The sequence below is a fragment of the Leuciscus leuciscus genome (genome assembly GCF_965113295.1).
Source record: "Leuciscus leuciscus genome assembly, contig: SUPER_11_unloc_7, whole genome shotgun sequence".
Classification (NCBI taxonomy): domain Eukaryota; kingdom Metazoa; phylum Chordata; class Actinopteri; order Cypriniformes; family Leuciscidae; genus Leuciscus; species Leuciscus leuciscus.
This window is the reverse complement of record NW_028118540.1, coordinates 186417-208797: the sequence shown is the minus strand read 5'-3', so window position 1 is coordinate 208797 and position 22381 is coordinate 186417. Positions and strand designations below refer to the sequence as shown.

The window sequence follows — 22381 nt, the reverse complement described above, 5'->3', positions numbered from 1 at the left end:
ACAAAAGATTTTACCTGGTCCAATAGAAGTTTATCTCTTAGATCTAGGATTGACTTTTTTCTAATTTCATCTTCTATCCTTAAATATGTAAAAGATGTTTCTCATGTCACTGCCCCGTTATCAGATCATAAATTAGTTGCAATAAAATTGAGTGACATCAATGATAACCCGAGAATGAGGGGCTATTGGAAACTTAATAATACCTTGTTACAAGACAAACAATTTAATAATAGTATCATCAATCTTACCAAAGAATTATTTACCGGATCAACCAGAGATTATAAAAAAAAACTGGGAGTTCTTTAAATATAAAGCTAGATATATTGCAGTTAAAAGAAGTAAGGAACTTAAAAATATTAAACATAAAACCGATTCAGAGTTGGTTAATAGACTTAATGTTTTACTAGCTAAAGATAAGATTACAGAAGAAGATATGGAAATAAAAAAAATTAAATCTGGAATTCGACAGAGCTTATTTAGAGATGGCCAAAGGTGCATATATTAGATCTCGAGCGAAATGGCTTGAGGAGGGGGAGAAGAATTCTAACTATTTTTTTGCCTTGGAAAAAAGAAACGGTCAGAGGAAAGCTCTTTCAGCGCTTAACATCGATGGAGTTACCTCTAAAGACCCTAAAGAAATATCAGAATTTGTTAGCAAATTTTACAGCAATCTTTATACATCTGAATTTAACTATGACAGCTGTGAAAAATGTATTAATACAATTAAACACCGTATACCAATTATTGATCGTGAGTTTAGTCGAATTTGTGACGCTGATTTGTCAATAGAGGAAATTAATCAAGCTCTGCACTCAATGAAAATAGGTAAATCCCCTGGTATTGACGGGCTTTCAGTAGAATTCCATCTTCACTTTTGGGAGTTTATTAAATTGCCTTTATTTCATATGTATAAGGAATGCATCAGTCAGGGAGAGATGACCTCTACAATGAAACAGGGAGTTATATCCCTTATACCCAAGTCAAGCAAGGACCCTTTATTAATTGACAATTGGCGGCCTATTACTCTTTTAACATTAGATTATAAAATGTTAGCCTCTGTTTATGCTAAAAGATTACGTACTGGTCTAAATAACATTATTTCAGAATCTCAGTCGAGCTTCATGAAAGGCCGTCACATATCTAATAATATAAGGTTAGTATTAGATGTGCTAGATTACTCTAATTTAATTCACTCAGACGGTCTCATACTTTTTCTTGATTTTCAAAAAGCTTTTGATTCCTTAGAACACAAATTTCTTTTTCGCACTCTAGAGTTATTTGGATTCGGTAAATCATTTATTGATACTGTAACCATGTTTTATAGAGATATTAACAGCTCAGTGATCGTTAACTTTGATACATCCAAAAGGTTTTACATCCATCGTGGAATCAGACAGGGCTGTCCAATCTCCCCGTTTTTATTTCTTTTAGCCACTGAACTACTTTGTCTAAGGATTAACCAAAATGAAAGTTTGACAGGAATCTCTATATTTGATCGAGAGTTTAGAATTGCACAGTTAGCTGACGACACCACACTATTCTTGGAGGATAAAAAACAGTTACCTAATGCTCTGGAATTGGTGGAACAATTTTCTTGTGCTTCGGGTCTAAAACTTAATATTTCGAAATGTGAAATGATCTCAATTCATGATATAGATGAGACATCATTGGAGGGGATCCCTGTTAAAAACTGTGTAAAATATCTAGGTATCCATATCACTAAAAATCCAGTTACCAGACATCTTTTAAACTTTTCTGATAAAATGACAAAAACTAAAAACGTCTTTAACATCTGGCTTCAGAGAGATCTTTCATTATACGGTAGAGTCCTTTTCTCTAAGGTGGAAGGGCTCTCTCGCTTTGTATACCCTGCTCTTTCTTTGTTTATCAATGATAAAGCTATAAGGGAAATTAACAAAATATTTTTGGATTTTATTTGGAAAAATAGGCCTCACAAATTGAAAAAAGTAGTACTCTCTAATTCCAGAGGTGAAGGTGGCCTTGACTTTTTAGATTTTGCTGATACTATAAACACCTTTAAAGTAAACTGGCTGAAAAGATGCCTTGTGAATCCAGTGTCGTTATGGTTTTTCATTCCTAATAATATCTTCAACAAACTCGGTGGCCTGTCTTTCCTATTAAAGTGTAACTTTTTACCTAGCAAGTTACCCATCTCCTTATCTAACTTTCATCAGCAATGCCTTCTCTTGTGGAAATTGTGTTTTGTCCATTGCTTTTCCCCCCACAAAGTTCTCCTTTGGAATAACGCGGATATAACCGTTATATTCCCTAGATGGTTTAACAATAATTTTAATTGCATTCTATCTGTCTTTGATGATTCTGGTCATATTCTAACTTACAAGCAATTTTTGAATCACCATAACTTTCCAGTTCCACCAAAGGAATATAATACCTTGATAAAAGCTATCCCAGCAGGCTTAATTCAGCTAATTAAAAATCACCTTAACTTCAGTAAAGGTAATAGTGTTTATCCGGCTTTACGCTTGGGCGAGATAGATTTTTTAGATAAAAAATGCAACAACAGACATATTCGCTCAATTTTTCAAATGAAGAGAAAAGTTACTCCAAGGGGTAAATTCTATTGGGGATCCCTTGTAACAAATGTAATTTGGAGAAAGGCCTGGCTTTTGCCTAGTAAATTTTGTGTATCCAACAAAGTTAAGGAAATTCATTATAAAATCCTTCATAAAATCTATCCTGTTAACTCTTCCATTTCTAAATATTCTGATATTGATGAGACTTGCTCTTTTTGTGGTTTTGTTGAGGAAACTGTCCCCCATTTATTTTGTGAGTGTAATGTAACCAATCGATTTTGGGCTAATTTAAGTGCTTTTGTTTTTGGCCCTACAAATGTGACCCACACCTTCATTCTTAAAGAGATTATCTTTTATTATGAAAACCCAAAGCGGATGTCCCTTGAACATGTTGTTAATTTCCTTATCTTATATGCAAAATTCTTCATCCACAAGCAAAAATGGCTTAAGTCTCCTTTGAGCTTCCCTCTTTTTCTTGCTGACCTTAATTATTTTATTTCTTCCCTTAGACTTATAAATAACAAAAAAAGTGCAACATTTTTGATGCATTATGATGATTTATTAAAAGATATGACTTAACCTTGTTGTTATGCTTTTCTTTTCTTTTTCTTTTTTTGTATGTATAATTACAAATCCAGGATATTTATGTATTTTTATTATTATTATTATTTATTTTTTTTATCCTCGTTTCATTGTTTGTTCATTGTAAGAGATACAACCTTGCTTCACTTCCCTGAGCTTGTAATTATGTGTAAGTTCTGCAATAAAAAAAAAAAGAGAGTCGACGGACAGAAAAAAGAAAAAAAAAGAAAAAAAAAAATATAGATTTGTTCACATGCAGCTGATTTATTTTTGTTTATTTGTACATTTTACTCATATTTAATGGAGCAAAGTCAGACGTGGACAGTAATCAATCAATATATTGATCTCGTAATGTGTATGCGTAAGACGTCGGTTTCACAAATTTGCGTTTACATGGAGAAAATGAAAATGGCATCTTTGATGTTTTGACATTTTGAAATGTAATTTATTTTATCACTTAAAAAAAGAAAAATGGTTTCATATTGAATCAAATTTTATTTATAGCAAGTTAGCAACCCAGTAAGATGTTTATTCCTCTCCCACAGGAGTTCAGAGGTAAAATCACTATGATAGTCAAAGCACAATTTAGACATCAGAAGAAGTTCATAAAAATCCCAGAGGCTTGCTTTGATATATTTATAGCAGAAGGTAAGTAATGAAGTCGTTATTAATAATTATGTGTATATATTCATTACCGGTCAAAAGTTTTAGATCGGTACGATTTTTAATGTTTTTAAAAGAAGTCTCTTCTGCTCACCAAGGCTGCATTTATTTGATAAAAAAATAAATAAAAAACATTAATATTGTGAAATTATATGACAATGTAAAATTATTGTTTTCTATGTAATATATAGTAAAGTGTAATTCATTCCTGTGATCAAAGCTGAATTTTCAGCATCATTACTCCAGTCTTCAGTGTCTGATCCTTCAGAAATCATTCTAATATGATGATTTGATGCTCAAACATTCATTACCTATTATTTTCAATGTTGAAAACAGTTGTGTACAATTTTTTTCTCAGAATTATTTGATGAATAGAAAGTTCAAAAGAACAGTATTTATTTAAAATAGAATATTTTCTAATATTATAAATGTCTTTACTGTAACGTTTGATCAATTTAACTCACCCTTGATGAATAAAATTATTGATTTATGTTATTTATTTTCCCCCAAAAAATAAAATTTAAATTATTACTGACCCCAAACTTTTGAACGGTAGTGTTTAATGTTACAAAAGCTTTCCGTTTCAGATAAATGCTGTTCTTTTGAACTTTCTTTTAAAAAAAATCCTGAAATAAAAATGTAAAAAACTGTTTTCAACACTGATAATAACCAGAAATGTTTGGTGTGCATCAAATCATCATATTAGAATGTTTTCTGAAGGATCATGTGACACTGAAGACTGAAGTAATGATGCTGAAAATTCAGCGATCACAGGAATAAATTACACTATTACTGTATATTACACAGAAAATAACTGTTTTAAATTGTAATAATATTTCACAATATTATTATTATTCTTTTTTAATTTTTTAATCAAATAAATGCAGCCTTGATTAGCAAAAGAGACTTAAAAAAAAAAAAAACATTAAAACTCTTACCAACCTAAAACTAATATATATATATATATTGCTATCCTTATGTGTCAAATTGTGAATAAAGCATTGCCTAAATTTGATTAAACTTTTGTTGTGCAGTGAAAGAGAAGTTCTCAATTCCGGAAGATCTTGCAGTTACAGTTACAGATGACACTGGCACAGAGGTGGATAAAGATGTGTTTCCTGATCTAATGACCACCAGTGGGTTAGTTTTTGTCATAAATTAATTTAACCCTCTGATGGTCTTCGTTTAGCAGTCACACTGGGGGCCTTCCCGGTCTTAAATGACCGGACACCTAAAAATGAAACTTCCTCCATCCCAGTAAAAACCAATGCAATTTATTTTTGTTCTATAATATTTATTCTTTTTAATTTAGAATTTTGAGACAATTTGATTGAACTTATTAATATTAATGCAATATTTATAGTCCATTTTTTGCCATTGAAAATAATGTTGTTTTTTTTCTTTTGATTTAAAAAAAAATACAATTCTATGCAGTATTTATGGGTAAAATAGAGACTAGGCTTTCAGAAAAAAAATTAAATAAAAAAAATTAATCAATTTATTAAACATAAAATTAAATAAAACATGTTATTGCATGGGTTCACCACTAGATGCCTGTATAGCTCTAAATGGAGATGTTTGTGAATTCTAGTTGTTTTTGGACCAAATTACTTACTTTTAAGATGTGGATTGAATGTATTTTTTTAGAAATTCTCAAATAATACTTTTTGCCAAGGTTTATAACATTTTATTAATTATTATTTTAATAATTTTAATAATTATTATATTAATTATATATACATATATTAATTATAATTATTATAATTATATGTTTTTCACTCTTGATGTTTTAGAGCTTCACCCCTTCATTGCTGAGCCCTTTTTTTCTGCATCGTGGCTGATTTGTAGAGAATTTTTGTGTTTTTGTCAATTTCCCATTCATTTCCTATGGGGGTAATTTTGACCAAAGACCAAAATCATGACAAATTTTTTTACGACCACTTAGCATGCTCGGATCATGAACTCAATTTTTTTGTGTGTTCACATACCTAATGCCAGAAAAGTCACCAAGTTTCGTAACATTCTGATGAAGCTGTGATTTTTAAAAATTCAAAACAGATTTTTGTAATCTGAATTTATTGGCGTGTATGTGTATAAACGTGTGTTTGTATGTGTGTGTGTGTGGGTGGGTGTGAATTTTTTTGCACTCTTGATGTTGTAGAGTGTCACCCCTTTACTGCGGTGTACTTTTTTTTAGAATCGTGTCCGATTTGTAGATTGTACAGACAAAAATTCAGAGAATTTTTGTGTTTTTGTAAATTTCCCATTCATTTCCTATGGGTCGGTCATTTTTGACCGAAGACCACGAGTGTGACTCTTTTTGTTTACGACCACTTAGCATGCTCGGATCATGACCTCAAATTTTTTTTGTATTCACATACCTAATGCCAGAAAAGTCACCAAGTTTCATAACCTTCCGATGAAGCTGTGATTTTTAAAATTTCAAAACAGAAAATTGATTGGTCAATTGACCCTATTTACTTCGTTAGCGCACATTACTAGTCTTTTGGTGAACAGTTAATCTGTGCAAATATATATATATATATATATATATTTTTGTCATGGTAATTGAGAGATGGAGGGCAGGTGAGCTAAAGTAAAACCCCTTCATATTTTAAATTTTCAAGAACCCACCGCTTCATGTCCTGATCAGCCTGTCGGAGTTTATTCTGCTATAACAACTGGCTGGATGTATTTCATCCCTTACATAATTGGTTAATGTTCCTCTTTTTATAGTTGATAAAAGAAATTCTACACACAAGACCAGGTGGAGCAAATGTGCTGAAGGAGTATGAAGATACAGGGACAATTAGCGATGACATGAGAAAACTGATGGTGAACATCTTGGTTGCACACATGATTGAGACAGAAGGGTAATTATCAAAATGTAATAGTCTTGGGTTATTTCATTTGTTACTGATTATGATAGTATATAAATTGTGAACTATATTAGTTGGGTGCTACAAATTTTAAGTAATAAGCTGTTGATTGTTCTGAAAATAAGAGTGGTTTAGTTATATATTTTTAAACAATTCTCATCATTGTGAAGTAACATTGAGTGTTTCCATTTTTCAGGAGAGTCCCACATCGACTTACCAAACAGAACTATGGTTTGGGAATTATCACCTTGTTTCCCTCACTCAGAGATCCCCAAGGGAGGACTGGATATGTAAGTCACTATGTGAGATTAGAACATTCAGTATTTTTGTGATCATTTAGAAATGTCTTTCTAAGAAGTTGTCATTTTCGATGGAGGGTTACAATTTTGAGTTTTAATTTGTGTCATTTCATTAGGAACATTTTTATGATGGCCAAAAAAACACTGGGTTCTTGTCATGGCGCCTCAAAACAGTACAACGGGGGACAAAACCTTCTGCAAATAAGGATGATCCAAAAACAGAGGAAAAGGGAGGCCCTTTGCTTGACAGACAGCTGTGTCACCGTGAAGATCAGCTAGATAATGACCAAAGTTTAGAGGCTATCTCCTTGATGAATCATACAAGTGACCGTGAGGTCATCATGCAGAAGATGAGGACCACGTTTGAATACAGACAGCACCTTATCCATGATCCAGAGAAATCCACCACCATTCTCTCAGTTTTTCCTCAATTCCTGGATACTAAAGGATTGGTATGGATTTTGTCTTTCCTTTTTTTTTACCACATTGAAATGCTAGTTTCAGAGAATTGTCAAATAGTCTGCTTTGTTGAAAACACATTTAGCTTGTTAAGAAATGTAATATTTTATGGTAATTTCTTTACATGTTTTCTGCAAACTGCTTCAGATTCTTCAGGACTTCACGCTCCTCTTTGGGTCAGAATCTGCTTCCAGACTTTTTGAAAGGTGGCCAACTGTCTTCAAAGCAAAGTTTATCAGGCTAGCAGAAACCTTGACTTCCACTCCACTGCTGAAAAGATTACGGTCATCTGCCAAAGAGAAAAGGGAGGAACAGGATTCCCCAGGTAGAGTTGTACAGAACTAACTTGCAATGGTTTAAAATCTGCTTAACTTAGTTATTGTAGTGTAGACATTTAACATATGTTTTGTGTTTTTCAGAATGGGACAGTGACCTATCATCCTTCCTTCTACTTCTGCATCTCTTGTCACCCCAGGCTTCAGGAAGAAAAAAACCCCACAAGATCAGTATTTCTCAGGCTGTTGACCACGTGGTGGTATTTCAAAAAGTAGGTTATTGGTGACAAAATACAAGGGCTATAAGCGTTATACTTAGATTTGCTCCGTTAATTTCTCCATCTTATAATTCACTATTAGATGAACTGTAAATGGGGGTAAATATAGTAATTTATCTAAATGTAAATGATCTAAACCAGAGATGTTCACAAGTCTTTAAGCTGAAGTCCGAGTCGAGTCTCAAGTCATTTCATGGCTTACAAAAAATAAATAAAAAATGTCATGCTTAAAAATCACCTTTAACAGCTAGTTGGTGCATATACTGTTTTCTTCTGGAGTGTCTCTTGTTCTGTACAATGTTCAATCAAGCTAAAAAGACTAAAATTGATGCTAACTGATAAACCTGCACTTGTTTGTCATTACTATTAATCAAATTTGTGTTTTTGTTTGTTTGTTTTCTTCATTCAGGCATGCCGGAGTATACAGGAACATCTTGAGGCGGAAGAGAATCGTCAACCATACATTCTTGCCACAGGGAGCAGCAAGGAAGCTATCAGTCAGTTCTTCATTGTGGTTGATAAAAAGCTCATCCCCTGTCAAGAATCCTCTTCACTTGCAGCAATTGATGAACTCTTCAAGGTCCATTTTGTTTTCAGCATCAGTTATGATCTTCCACTCAAAAATATGTACACTTTTCTCCAGACTACAATCTACGGAATTGATGTTGGCACCACAAGTGAGAGCCCAAGGGTAAAGGAGCTCAGAGCGAAGTTATTGAATGATGTTTAGATGCTACATCTGTAAAATGCTGCTTGCTACAACAGTAAAATTAATTCGGCACCTTAAACTTGTACATGGTTTGTATCCTGGCAAGAAATTTGAGCTGGTTTGTGCTCAGGATGGTTGTTGCTTGCAATTTAAAAGTTATGCAGGTTTTAAAAAACCTTTAACTAGATTTCATTTTAGTGGTGTAGCATCAAGCAGTGAGAATGTATCACTACAAAATCAACAAGCTCCAAATCCCGGTGAAGCAGCATCACTTGTTGTGTCGAACACAGAGCAAAGTTCAGATAATGATGCAAGTTTGCATGAATGTTTTTCTGTTTCAAGGGATTGTTCCAAAGAAATGTGTGCATCCATAATAGCTAAATTGCAGGGTAACGGTGTTGCAAACAGTGTTATTATGTCAGTTGTTGAAAGCATGGAGGATTTTGTCACTGATTTCCATACAAGTTTAAGGGAAACATTTTAAATGTTGTGCCTGTTGACAGCACAAGTAGAAGTTCAGTTGAAGATGTTTTTAATAGTTTTCATAATCCATTCTCCGATTTTAATACCGATACAAAATGGAGAAAATATTTCAGTGAGAAATGGGGGGTTGTTGAACCTGCTGAAATACACTTAGGTGTCAGATACGATACAAGAAAGAATAAGATCTCTGGAATGTATGAACAGATTCCAGTTAATGACACTTTCATATATATCCCTCTTCTGAAGACTCTTGAATTCATTTTTAGGAATAATGAGGTGTGTAATCTTATTCAAGAGAAACGGCAAAGTGACACGTATCGAGATTTGTGTGACGGACAGTATTACAAAAACCATCCTTTGTACTCCATCCATAGCAATGCCCTTCAGATCCAAATTTACTACGATGATTTCGAAACGGCAAACCCATTAGGATCTCAACATGGGATTCATAAACTTGGCTGTTTATATTTTGTGCTTCGTAACCTGCCAGCACACATAAATTCTTCCTTAATGAACATGCATCTAATTTCTTTGTTCCATTCTGAGGATGGAAAAAAGTATGGCATGGACAAAATACTTGGCCCATTGGTTGATGATGTGAAAATACTTGAGCAGGAGGGAATGAAGGTGTCATTTTCTGAGGAGCCCATCTTTGGTACTATTGCGCAATTTACCGGTGATAACCTTGGTCTAAATGGTATTCTTGGTTACGTTGAATCTTTTTCTGCGAAACATTACTGCAGACTGTGCCTCACTGACAAGGTGTTAGCACAGGAAGTATTTAGTGAGGATGATCCGCGGGTGATATTGCGTAGCAGAAACCTAAATGAGGAACATTATAAGTATCTAGCTGACAACCCTAATGAAAACTCCTGTTATGGTATTAAAAGAAATTCTGTACTCAATACCTTGACTTACTTTAATGTATCAGACAACTTTGTGCTGGATATTATGCATGATATCCTGGAGGGAGTTGCACAGTATGAAGTGAAACTGCTTTTTGAATACATGAGTTGCAATCTAGTTTCTTGCGATTCCATTCCTCAAAGATTGTATGCCTTCAACTATGGCTATTTGGACAAAAATAATCGCCCAACCAAGGTTAACCTTCAACAAGCTGGAAACAGCATTGGACTCAACGCAAGTCAGACATTGTGTCTCATTAGGGACATCCCTCTCATATTTGGAGATGTAGTCCCAGAAGGGGATAAGCACTGGCATTTGATGTTGCTCCTCTTACATATTGTTAACATTATATTTTCTCCTTGCATCTCTGAAGGAATGACAATATTTTTGAAGCATCTGATAGTGGAGCATCATCGATTGTTCAAGGAGTTGTACCCTTCTAGGAATCTGATTCCAAAGCACCACCTTATGATTCACTACCCTGAATGCATCAGGCAAATTGGCCCATTAATTCATGTATGGACTATGAGGTATGAAGCAAAACACAGGTTTTTTAAGAAAAATCTGAAAAATTTCAAAAACCTGACCAAATCACTTGCCAAAAAACACCAGCTAGCCATTGCCTATCACTGGGAGCACTGTACTATCAAAGGTATTGAGTCTGGCCCTGTTTCAAAAGAATTGTTGTCCGACCTTGAAAACGTCTCGGTTACGTATGTAACCCTCGTTCCCTGAGTAGGGAACGGAGACGTTACGTCGGATGACGACGAATGGGGTTTCGCTTAGAAATCCTATCATCTTCGAGTATTAAAACACGAGCCAATGGCAAAGAAATGCCATGGGTCTGCGGAATTTGCATAGCGTAACTCCGCCCCACCCTGGGGGTATATAAGGAAGTACGCTGCAACATGCAGATATGTCTTCGCTGAGGAGCCGAGACTGAACTCAGGCGTTCCAGCGGTACAGCGGAAGTGGCAGGGAGACGTAACGTCTCCGTTCCCTACTCAGGGAACGAGGGTTACATACGTAACCGAGACGTTCCCTTTCGTTGTCACTCCGAGTTACGTCGGATGACGACGAATGGGGTTCCCGTATAATCACGCCACCTCTCGACTGTCTTCCAGTGCCCTGCGTAAGTCTGAGCTCCCTGTCGTGAGACTAGCACGGACGAAGGAGTCCTACTTAACACAGGAATACCAAGGTACACTGGGAAGCATATCCAGTGGAAATATGCAATCATGCCCAACCCGAAGGGGGGGACTTGGAATACACATATGACCCCGAAGGGCTGCATACGGAGTAACACTGGGGTGTCCAGCCGCAGGTGGAATATTTCAACCCCAGGGGTGGCAAGGCGGCTTGCCAAGGGAAAGACACATGCTCAAAGAGGCTTACAGTGGAATACACATGTGGGGGTCGCCCGAAGGGAACCATGCACATGGTGGCACCTAGCCAAGCGCGAAAGCTGCCCGTGGCATAACTCTGGCGTTGACGTCATCAGTGCTGGAGGAGACTCAGGGCTTATGAGGCTCACCTGAGGAAATATCGCACGTATCCCGTCCGTGGAGAGGAATGGCGAGCAAGCGAAGACACCTGAGCAGAATCTAGTACCGGCTAGTTGAAGCGAGTACATGAGAAGAAACTGGCTCTACTCGGAGATTGTAAAATCTCGCAAATGTGTTAGGTGTCGCCCAGCCTGCAGCTCTGCAGATGTCTGTTAGCGAGGCGCCATGCGCTAGAGCCCAAGAGGATGCCACACTCCGAGTGGAGTGGGCCGTCACACCAAGGGGGCACGGTCGACCTTGCTGCTGGTAAGCCAAAGCAATGGCGTCCACTATCCAGTGAGACAACCTTTGTTTGGAGAGAGCCTTTCCCTTCAGCTTCCCACCATGACAGACAAAGAGCTGGTCTGAGGTCCTGAAACACTGCGTTCTGTCTACGTAAGCACGAAGGGCGCGTACTGGACAGAGCAGTGCCAAGGCTGGGTCTGCCTCCTCCAAGGGCAGCGCTTGCAGGTTCACTACCTGATCTCGAAAGGGTGTGGTAGGAACCTTGGGCACATATCCAAGCCGGGGTCTCAGGATCACGTGAGAGTTAGCCGGCCCGAATTCCAGGCACGCTTCATCAACCGAAAATGCCTGCAGGTCCCCTACCCTCTTGATGGAGGCCAATGCAACCAGGAGCGCTGTCTTCATTGACAGGAACTTAAGCTCCACTGATTGCAAAGGCTCAAATGGAGCCCTCTGCAGGGCAGTCAGAACCACTGCGAGGTCCCAAGAGGGTACGAGGGGAGGGCGAGGAGGATTTAGTCTCCTCGCTCCCCTCAGGAACCTGATGATCAGGTCATGCTTCCCCAGAGACTTACCTTCAACTGCATCGTGATGTGCGGCAATGGCGGCAACATACACTTTCAGGGTGGAGGGAGACAGCCTTCGCTCCAACCCTTCTTGCAGGAAGGAAAGCACGACACTGATCGGGCATTTCGTGGGTTCTTGCTGTTTAGAAGAACACCAGTTGACGAAGAGGTTCCACTTCAACGCATAGACATGTCTCGTGGACGATGCTCTAGCGGAAGTGATGGTAGCCACCACCGCTGGTGGTAGGGTACTCAAACCTGCCTCGTCCCGTCCAGAAGCCACACGTGGAGGTTCCAAAGACCGGGACGAGGGAGCCAAAGGGTGCCCCGTCCCTGAGAAAGGAGGTCCTTCCTCAGAGGAATTGGCCAGGGAGGTGCTGTCGCAAGGAGTATGAGTTCTGAGAACCAGGTGTGGCTGGGCCAGTATGGGGCAACCAATATAACCTGCTCCTTGTCCTCCCTGATCTTGCGCAGGGTCCGCGCAAGAAGGCTCACTGGGGGAAACGCATACTTGCGTAGGTCCCTCGGCCAGCTGTGCGCCAGTGCATCCGTGCCGAGCGTGCCCTCGGTCAGGGAATAAAACAGGTCGCAATGGGACGAGTCGTGGGAGGCAAACAGGTCTACCTGTGCGTCGCCGAACTGATCCCAAATCAGCTGAACCGACCGGGGATGGAGTCGCCATTCTCCAGCGAGAGGCTGAACTCGAGACAGCTCGTCGGCCGCCTGGTTCAGGTGTCCCGGGATATAAATGGCTCGAAGCGACCTCAGATGCTTCTGACTCCATATAAGGAGGTGGCGGGCGAGTTGCGACATACGGCGGGAGCGTAGACCACCTTGATGGTTGATGTACGCTACTGTTGCGGTATTGTCTGATCGGACTAGTACGTGCTGACCCCTGAGCAACGCATGGAAACGGTGCAGGGCGAGACGTACAGCCAGCAACTCGAGGCAATTGACATGCCAAAGGCGCTGGGGTCCTGTCCAGGAGCCCGCGGCAGCATGACCATTGCACATGGCGCCCCAGCCCGTGGTGGAGGCATCTGTTGTGACAACAACATGCCGGGAAACTCGTTCTAAGGGCACTCCGGCCCGTAGAAAGCTGAGGTTCGACCACGGGGTGAAGGTCTGACGGCAGGCCGGAGTCACTGGGACCCGGAGCTTGCCGTGTTGCCATGCCCACCTCGGGACTCGATCGCGAAGCCAAAGCTGAAGCGGTCTCATATGAAGCAATCCGAGCGGCGTTACTGCGGCTGCGGATGCCATATGCCCCAGGAGCCTCTGAAAAAGTTTCAGTGGGACCGCACTCTTGCCCTCGAACTGGCGAAGACAAGTCAGCAGTGACTGCGCGCGCTCGCTCGTAAGCTGCGCGCACATGGCGACCGAGTCGATTTCCATACCGAGAAAAGAGATCCCCTGCACTGGGCAGAGTTTGCTCTTCTCCCAGTTGACCCGAAGGCCCAGACGAGCTAGGTGCCGGAGCACAAGATCCCTGTGTTCGCAAACCTGGTCTCGAGAGTGAGCTAGGATCAGCCAGTCGTCGAGATAGTTCAGGATGCGAACCCCGTGTTCCCGGAGGGGAACAAGGGCTGCCTCGACGACCTTCGTAAAGACGCGAGGAGACAGGGCTAGCCCGAAAGGGAGAACCGCGTACTGGTATGCCCGCCCCTCGAAAGCAAACCGTAGAAACGGTCTGTGTCGAGGTAAAATGGAGACATGGAAGTAGGCGTCCTTCAGGTCGATCGCTGCAAACCAATCCTGTGGCCGCACACACTCGAAAATGCGTTTGGCCGTGAGCATCTTGAACGGCAGCCTGTGGAGGGAGCGGTTCAGGACGCGCAGGTCCAGGATCGGTCGTAACCCACCCGATTTCTTCGGAACAATGAAGTAAGGGCTGTAGAAGCCGGACCTCATTTCGGCTGGAGGGACAATCTCGATCGCACCCTTCGCCAGTAGGGTGGCGACCTCCGCTCTCATGACAGGGGCATTGCCACCGACCATAGTGAAGCGGACTCCGCTGTAGCGGGGAGGAGATCGCGCGAACTGAATCGCGTAGCCGAGCCTGATGGTTCTCGCGACCCAGCGGGACAATCTGGGAAGCTCTAGCCAGGCTTCCAGAAAGTGCACCAGCGGGGTCATACGAACCACAGACGTTCCGTCGGGGGTGCAGCGAGGCGGAATGACCGGCCCAGGCGTGGGTGGCATAGCGGCCCAGTGCGGGGGCACGGTCATTAGCCGCGTCCTGCCAGAGGAGGCCAGGGGAGGACCAGCGTCCCACAGGGGCGTGCTCTGGCAGGGGTCTGGCGACAGAGGGGGACGAGAGGAGCGTGGCCCGTGGGCGGCGCGTGCTCTCATCCGCACACTCCGTGTGCTCAGAGATGGGGTAGTGAGTTCTTTCTTTAACCATTTTAGGGTGCTGCCCGTCGTGGGACGAGCAGCGGGAATGGGAAAACCAAGGATTCTCCCCCGGCCCTCCACCGGGGGAAGGAGCGGCCCTGCAACCGGCTCCTGAACAGAACTCAACGCCATCTCTGAGCAGCCCGTCTCAGGAGCGCCGCTTAGCCTGGCGTTTAGCGGGGCACGGGGCGGGAGAGGGCTGTGGCGCCTTCCTACGGCTTCCTCTCCGACGCGACCCGGAAGCAGCGGACTGCTGGGGCCGATCGGGAGGGGGGGGAACCGTAGGAGGGCGCCCTCGGCGGCGAGCGGGCTGAGGCACCTGTGCCGACGGCTGCGCCGCTGGAGCAGCGGGCCGCCGGGGCAGGACGTGTTTTAAAGCCTCAGTCTGCTTCTGGGCAGTCGAGAACTGCTGGGCGAAGTCCTCGACTGCACCGCCGAACAGGCCAGCCTGGGATATGGGGGTGTCGAGGAACCGGGTCCGCTCGGCCTCCCGCATATCAGCCAGGTTTAGCCATAGGTGTCGCTCCTGGACCACCGAAGTGGCCATCACCTGACCCAGCGAGCGTGCGGTCACCTTCGTCGCTCGGAGAGCAAGGTCGGTGGCGGCACGCAACTCATCAAAGAGTGCTGGGTCAGACCTCCCCTCGTGCATGTCACGCAACATCTGGGCCTGGTAGACCTGCAGAGTCGCCATGGCATGCAGTGAGGAGGCCGCCAGCCCCGCAGCTCTGTAGGCCTTCGCCACAAGGGTGGAGGAGAACCTACAGGCCTTGGAGGGGTGCTTTGGGTCCCCGCGGGAAGAAGCACTCTGAGGACACAACTGCATCGCAACAGAGCGTTCAACCTGGGGAACCCCAGTGTACCCTTTGGCGGCCGCCTGATCAAGGGGAGGCAAGGCGGAGGCGGTCGCCGAGCGATCACGGGAAGACAATGGTGCCTTCCAGGACCTCGTGACCTCCTCATGCACATCCGGGAAAAAAGGCATTGGGGTTGGCCGCCGACGCGGATCAGCAGCCGCACCCAAAAACCAATCGTCCAGCCGCGAACGAACCGGCCCAGGTGGCGGGGACCACTCAAGACCGATCGCCGCGGCTGCCCGGGAAAGCATGGCCGTCATCTCGGGATCAGACTCGGACAATGCTGGGACACCCGAGGGTGGCAGCACAGCCGAATCCTCACTTCCCGAGGACTCCTGCCCACCTTGTGATGCAGCGATCGACATTGAGTCTTCCTCTGGAGCGCCGAATGAAACTCGCGGCAAGTCAGAGGACTGTACAGCGGTTTCCACGCGGACACTCGCGGGTTGCACGGGAACAGAGGGAAGTGTGGAGCGTGGAATAGTCGGCGCTTTGTTCCACACTGTAACCCTCAGATCACCCTGGCCGCCAGCCGAAGTACCAGCCCTCTCGGGACCAGTAGATCGGGGTGCGGATGAGGGGACTCTCACATTAAGATCATTGAGTCTCGATCTCAACCGTGCGATGGGCATGTTCCCGCAGTGGGAACATGACTCATCCACAAACGCTGCCTTGGCGTGATCGACACCCAGACACACAAGACAGCGATTGTGCCCATCAGAGTCAGATACAAATAGACCGCAACCAGAAGTGCACGGGCGAGGCATCTTTAAAAAGACGTGCCGCGTGCAATGCTCTTTTGTGAAAGGAGATTTCTCCGCAGAGTGTTGAAGCGACCAGGGAGAGAACACACAAACTCTGGCAAATCACTGCACAGATCAGCAGGGAATGTGCACTCGCTGGAACTCGCTGTCACACCAACACCTGGAGAGAGGCTCGTCTCGAAGAGATAAAGAGATGAACTCAGGATTTGGCTGTGGAGTGAAGTAGATCAACTTGGCTCCGAAGCGAAAACATATCTGCATGTTGCAGCGTACTTCCTTATATACCCCCAGGGTGGGGCGGAGTTACGCTATGCAAATTCCGCAGACCCATGGCATTTCTTTGCCATTGGCTCGTGTTTTAATGATGTTTTATTAACAAGGTTCGGGAGGAGCACGTTCAGATAATTAACACAAGTGGAAAGCACTCAGCAATCAATGGTAAGAGGTGCATATATACTCCACAGTCTCACCTCATTCCATTGACAGTTTTTGCAGCATCCCTCCACCACCCCTTCTCCACACTTCTAGTCCTAAAAACACTTACATACGGGGGGAGCACTCTGGGTTCGGGCCGAACTCCGAGCTCGGAGCCCTCCCTCCGGACAGCACGCCAAATACGCATTAAACTTACCCCTTCAAATTATATGTAAGTGTGAACTCGTGAAATACTCGAAGATGATAGGATTTCTAAGCGAAACCCCATTCGTCGTCATCCGACGTAACTCGGAGTGACAACGAAAGGGAACGGTGATTTTATTTCTGAGCAGCTCCACATTGATCTCTCAAGTGAATTAACGGTCACACCGTGGGTTAAGTGTCATGGTACGGAGTATCGTAGTGGTCTTGTTGTGTGCTTAGACTTGGTTGATGATGCACCTGTCTTTGGAAAAATTGTTAACATTTTTATTATGGATGGAATTTTTTTTTTGCCATCATGTATGGAATCAGAGTTTGTTGAACATCTTCATGCTTTCAGTGTTTTTGCACAAGAGAACAGTCTTGTGCTCAAAAAACCTGACGAATTGTTTTACCACAAGCCGTTTGATTTACAAATGTCCTATGGAAATGACAGTCTATTTTACATCGTTTTGGACTGTTATTTGTAAAAAAAATAAAAAATAAAAAAATGTATTCATGTAATTTAAAGTACTGGCTAGATGTATTGGTGCTCTGTGCTGGAATAAAGTTTTGAAAGAGTAATACAGAGTGATGTGTTTATTTCAAAGTGAATTTATTCTTTTCAGATTAAATAATTGTTAGTTTATTTTACAGTTCTTTAAAGTAGGTAATGCAAAACCCTAATGAGAAAAACTGGTAACTCCTTTAGTGTTGTTTTTTATTTGTAAATAGGTGTTCCATCAACACCAGGATGGTGTAAAATTTGACTCCTATAAGGAGTTGAGAAGATTGTCATTTCCATTTTTTTAAAGTGTTAGGTCAACACCAGAACAGTGTAGAAGTTTAACTCTGCCAGTGTTTGCTACAAAGCTGCACCCAGCTCTGTAACAGTGTTGTTGTTATCTGCATTGGTGTTAAAATTTTACTCTCTTAGTGTTCATATTGTTACACTGTGTCGGTGTTGCGAGAGGCAACACTTTTGAAAGTGTTGAACTAACACTTTGTGGGTGGTTCCCATATATACACTTTCAAAGTGTTGAAATTAACTCTATTGGTGTTGATTTCCGGATTTCAAATATACTGTGATCAAATTATGTACTACATATTACAGCATTGTTTCAATACAAGACATACCAATGGACTCGCGCACCTTTCTGTCTTCTTTGGGCACCAGATGTTCCTTCCTCACCCGAAACAAAGGACTTATTCGATTAGCTTGCGTTGATATAGGACTGGTCTTCCTTCTCTGCTGTAAAACAAGAAAGTCTCGACTTACTCTATGTGCAATAACTATTGTTCTTGAAACATAAATTAAGACAGTTATAAATAAGTTAATTTACCATACGATTCAGGAGAGAACATTTGATGAGTAAATACTGATTGCAATATTCTAAAAAATAAATAAGCAAACTTAAGAACAATTCAAATTCCCTAACATAGGGGTTTATATAAACTGATATTCTAATATAAGTAAGAAGAATTTAATAGCAGGGACTGTATCAATTTTCTTTAAGGATTTACAAAATAAAGAAAAGTCATTTTTTAATGCATTCACATTTGGAAGAGATTTTGTGAAACGACATTTGTGGATATAGAATTTAACAACCAGTATAATATTATTTATCAAATATTCAACTTTTTTATTTTTCATTAAAAGTCCATATTTGATCCCATTCCAGGAAAAAAAATCAGATCGTGACGTAACTCTTTGATAGCGAGAAAGTTAACCTGCGCATGCGCGGCCCCGCCCACTAAATCCAGCGGGGTGAAGCTGGAGCTCCAGCGAGGGGAGGAGCTGGAGCTCTAGCTCCTCCCATTTGGCGCTGCATCGAGTACCTATATATATATATATATATTTTATGGCAAAAGAGAGCAAGCAAGCCTTGTGTTGTTCCCTGCCCACGTTATATCACGGGTGGGGAGTACACACATTTCAGCTTTGTGTTGCTTGTTTGGGAGTGGAGCATGCCAACAGTCAGTTCTCGAGGGGGCTGACTGTGAGCATTGCGAGGAGCTGTCCGTGAGGACGCTCCGCTCCCGCCGGCCATTCTTCGAGGAGGACGGTTCGGTGCGCGCTCCCCGAGGCGCGGGTCCCGCTGCTGCCGAGGCACGGCGTCGACGCGCATCTTGGGGATCGCAAATGGATCGAACAGCGGGGTTTGAGACGGGCCCCGCCCTATCTCTGCCTTTAAACGCTCTGCGGTTTCTCCTCCCCGGGATGAGGCACTCATGCTGCGATTTCCAGTTCCGAGGAATTGGTATCGTTAGTGTTTTTGTTAAGAGAACAAAACAATTAAAAATATAAAGAATAAAGCAGATGTTTATGAATTTTCAATAAATAAATAAACAAGTCAGCTCATTACTCTGTTGAATAAAGAGGAGCTTTTAAAAGGAGGTTTTATCTAGTGCTGTTGCTAAGTTAAATATTACTGGCCAGCCGGTTATTATGAGAGTGAAAATATAAGTAAAACTCTATATCTCAGCCTCCTCGTCGGGCATGCCGTTTTTTCCCTATCTCCACACTGAGGTGTCGAGATCGTGGAATAAACCGGTTTCTATTTATGTGTTTAGTCCCCAAACTTCTACTATAGTAATGTTATGGGTTATGTTAAGCACTATGGTTTAGCTCCCCAGTACTTGAGCGAGCTCTTAACGCATTATAGTCCTTCACGTCTATTGCGATCTCAAAATACCGGCCAGTTAACCAAAATACAATAAAATATATCCAATAAAATATATTTTTAAAGGGGTCATATAATGCCATTTTTGTACAAGCTAATATGATTCTTTAGGGTCTAAATTAAAAGTTTGTTATATACTTTAATTAAAAATTCTCATTAGTATTGTAAGAAAACACTAATTTTACCTGGTCAAAAACAGCTCTGTTTTCAGCACGCCGTTTCAGTGCATGTGTCTTTAAATGATAATGAGCTTTGCTCACCCCGCCCCTCTGTTCTGTGCGTACACCGTTTGTAACACAATAACCACGCGTTGTTCATTATAAACGTGGGATTATGAATTATATTGAGAACGTCGTACATAGAAAACATGCTGTAATGTACCCTGAGTGTAAACCTTAGACGCATTCATCGTGAAGCCTGCAGCAAGGTTTGCAAATTTCGCAAAGATTAATATAAATACTAATATAAAGGTTAATAAAACATTACACTCACATCTTCTGGAGGTTCAGCAGTAACACGTTGGTACCGATCCGTTTTTTCTCGTTTGTAAAGCTGTCTGGTGTGAAATGATTCGCATAAACATGAAAGCATGGACGATCGTGGGGAATCCCCGTGAGGGAATCCCCGCGTCAATCCTTTGGGCATATCGCTTCAAAAACAAAACTCAGCCACTGCATCTATAACGGCTCAGATTTAGGAACATCCAAATGACTGCTGTGTTCCTTATTACATCTAAGAACAGAACACCACAATCGTGTAGACGCCATTCTACTCCAGCATATCAACAATGGCGGACTACTATGACGACGGCTGTCACAGCTTGCTCAGGGCGGGTCTTGTGTTGAAGCACGGCTGTCAATCACAATCGCGGGAGGGGCGTACGATCTTATGACGTCACAATATCGAACGGCTTGATTTCATAGATGGTCAAACATATAAGGAGATTAAAACAAAACCACTGGATGGATTTTAATCATGATAGGATGGTTGTGTACAGGCACTGCCAACAGACATTTCAGTCCAATCAACTTGTAAAAGTGCATGTACCATTATATGACCCCTTTAAAAGTTAAATAACCAAAATACTATGTTTGATAGTTATACTTATAATTTTGTTTCTATTACATGCAGTTCTAACTTGAGCTCTTAGCTCTCCGGTTAGAATATTGGCTTCTTACTAACCCTTTAAAGGGATACTCCACCGAAAAATGAAAATTCTGTCATCATATACTCACCCTCATGTTGTTTCAAACCTGTATGAATTTCTTTCTTTTGCTGAACAGAAAGGAAGATATCTAGAAGAATGTGAGTAACCAGACAGTTTTAGATACCATTGACTTCCATAGTATATTTTTTTCCTACTTTTTCTAATGTACAAACTGTATAATCTATCCCCCTACACTAACCCTACCCCTAAACCTACCAATCACAGATTTAGTATGTTTTTTAAGCCGTTTGGTTTAGAAGGACACATATGTCCTCATAAACCATGTTTACGTTGTAATACCCATGTCATTATACACATTTGTGTCCTCATAAACCATATACAAGAACACACACGTCACACACACACACACACACACACACACACACACACACACACACACACACACACACACACACACACACACACACACAATAACAATATGCTCTGACAGGAGGAGGACAGAGTAAAGGTACACAGGACCTACAATTTCCACACTTTTATTAGCCCCGGGTCTAGCCGAACAGCCTGTGTGTGTGTGTGTGTGTGTGTGTGTGTGGTGTGGTCATTGAAAATGTGTTCAGATATATATTCTTCACAGAAAATGAGCCAAGGCCAATGAGTCTGAGATTGAAAAAAAAATGAATCGTATAATTTTTCTCTTGATAAAAAATGAAACCGGGTCCTACAGACCCGAACACCATACAAGGGTTAAAACGACACTAACGAGACGCTTAACAACACAGCGTACAAAACAAACATTTTATATAGATATCATATTCTAATAAATGAATACTTACAATCACAGAAATAATGTCCTTGGCGATGGTCAATTTGCTGCCGCCGCAACTGCTGCTCGTGTCCGAAAGCTGAATCATACGTGTAACAGCTGTTCTAAATAAGCTACATCTGATTGGTTAATAATAATCCTATTTCAGTATCTTGCCGCACTATTGGCTCGACTGATATAGTAGGCAACCGCGTTTGCCTGCATATTTACGGGTCGTGCAATATAATTTCGGGGGAACATGTGCAATAAATGGGAGTGGCAACACTTTAGATATCGAGAATAAAACAACCGTCCCAACTTTACAAATCCAGGTTCTCCCTCCATGGGGATCATCCATTTCGAAAAGTAAAGCAGATACGGAACCTCGGCCCACGCGAGATGCAATGCGATTGGTTGCTGGACCAGCCAATGGAATTAATATGTGCAATATTAATATTTAAAATTGCCTAGTCATTAGATTTGTGAATTCTTTTTCTGAAAAACAAAATTATATCATTAATCTTTTAATTATTTTGGCGAAGTTTTATATCCATAAGACAAAAATAACTCAAAAGAAACCCTCCTATATTACCTTTTATAACACTGATCTCACAATATACTTAGAATATCTTTTAAACATGAGATCACAA

General features: G+C 41.7%; 1 protein-coding gene and 1 long non-coding RNA gene across 2 annotated transcripts in view; one reads left to right on the top strand and one right to left on the bottom strand.

Annotated features, from left to right (window-relative positions):
• Window positions 1–21945, bottom strand: part of LOC309510271 — a 29354-nt gene extending 7409 nt beyond the window's left edge. Inside the window, exons 1-2 of the long non-coding RNA XR_014210286.1 lie at window positions 21763–21945; window positions 18212–18326 (exon numbers count right to left, since the gene is read on the bottom strand). This is a non-coding gene — a long non-coding RNA (uncharacterized lncRNA). The remainder of the gene's footprint in view (window positions 1–18211; window positions 18327–21762) is intronic.
• LOC309510274 (uncharacterized protein) lies at window positions 5728–14976 on the top strand (the record flags this gene model as incomplete). Its single annotated transcript, XM_082191280.1, has 6 exons — window positions 5728–6673; window positions 6876–7430; window positions 7585–7762; window positions 7857–7984; window positions 8400–8681; window positions 14854–14976. Exons 2-6 carry the CDS (start codon window positions 7290–7292, stop codon window positions 14974–14976), a joined length of 852 nt encoding a protein of 283 aa, XP_082047406.1. The 5' UTR covers window positions 5728–6673; window positions 6876–7289.
• Window positions 21946–22381: the final 436 nt, after the last annotated feature.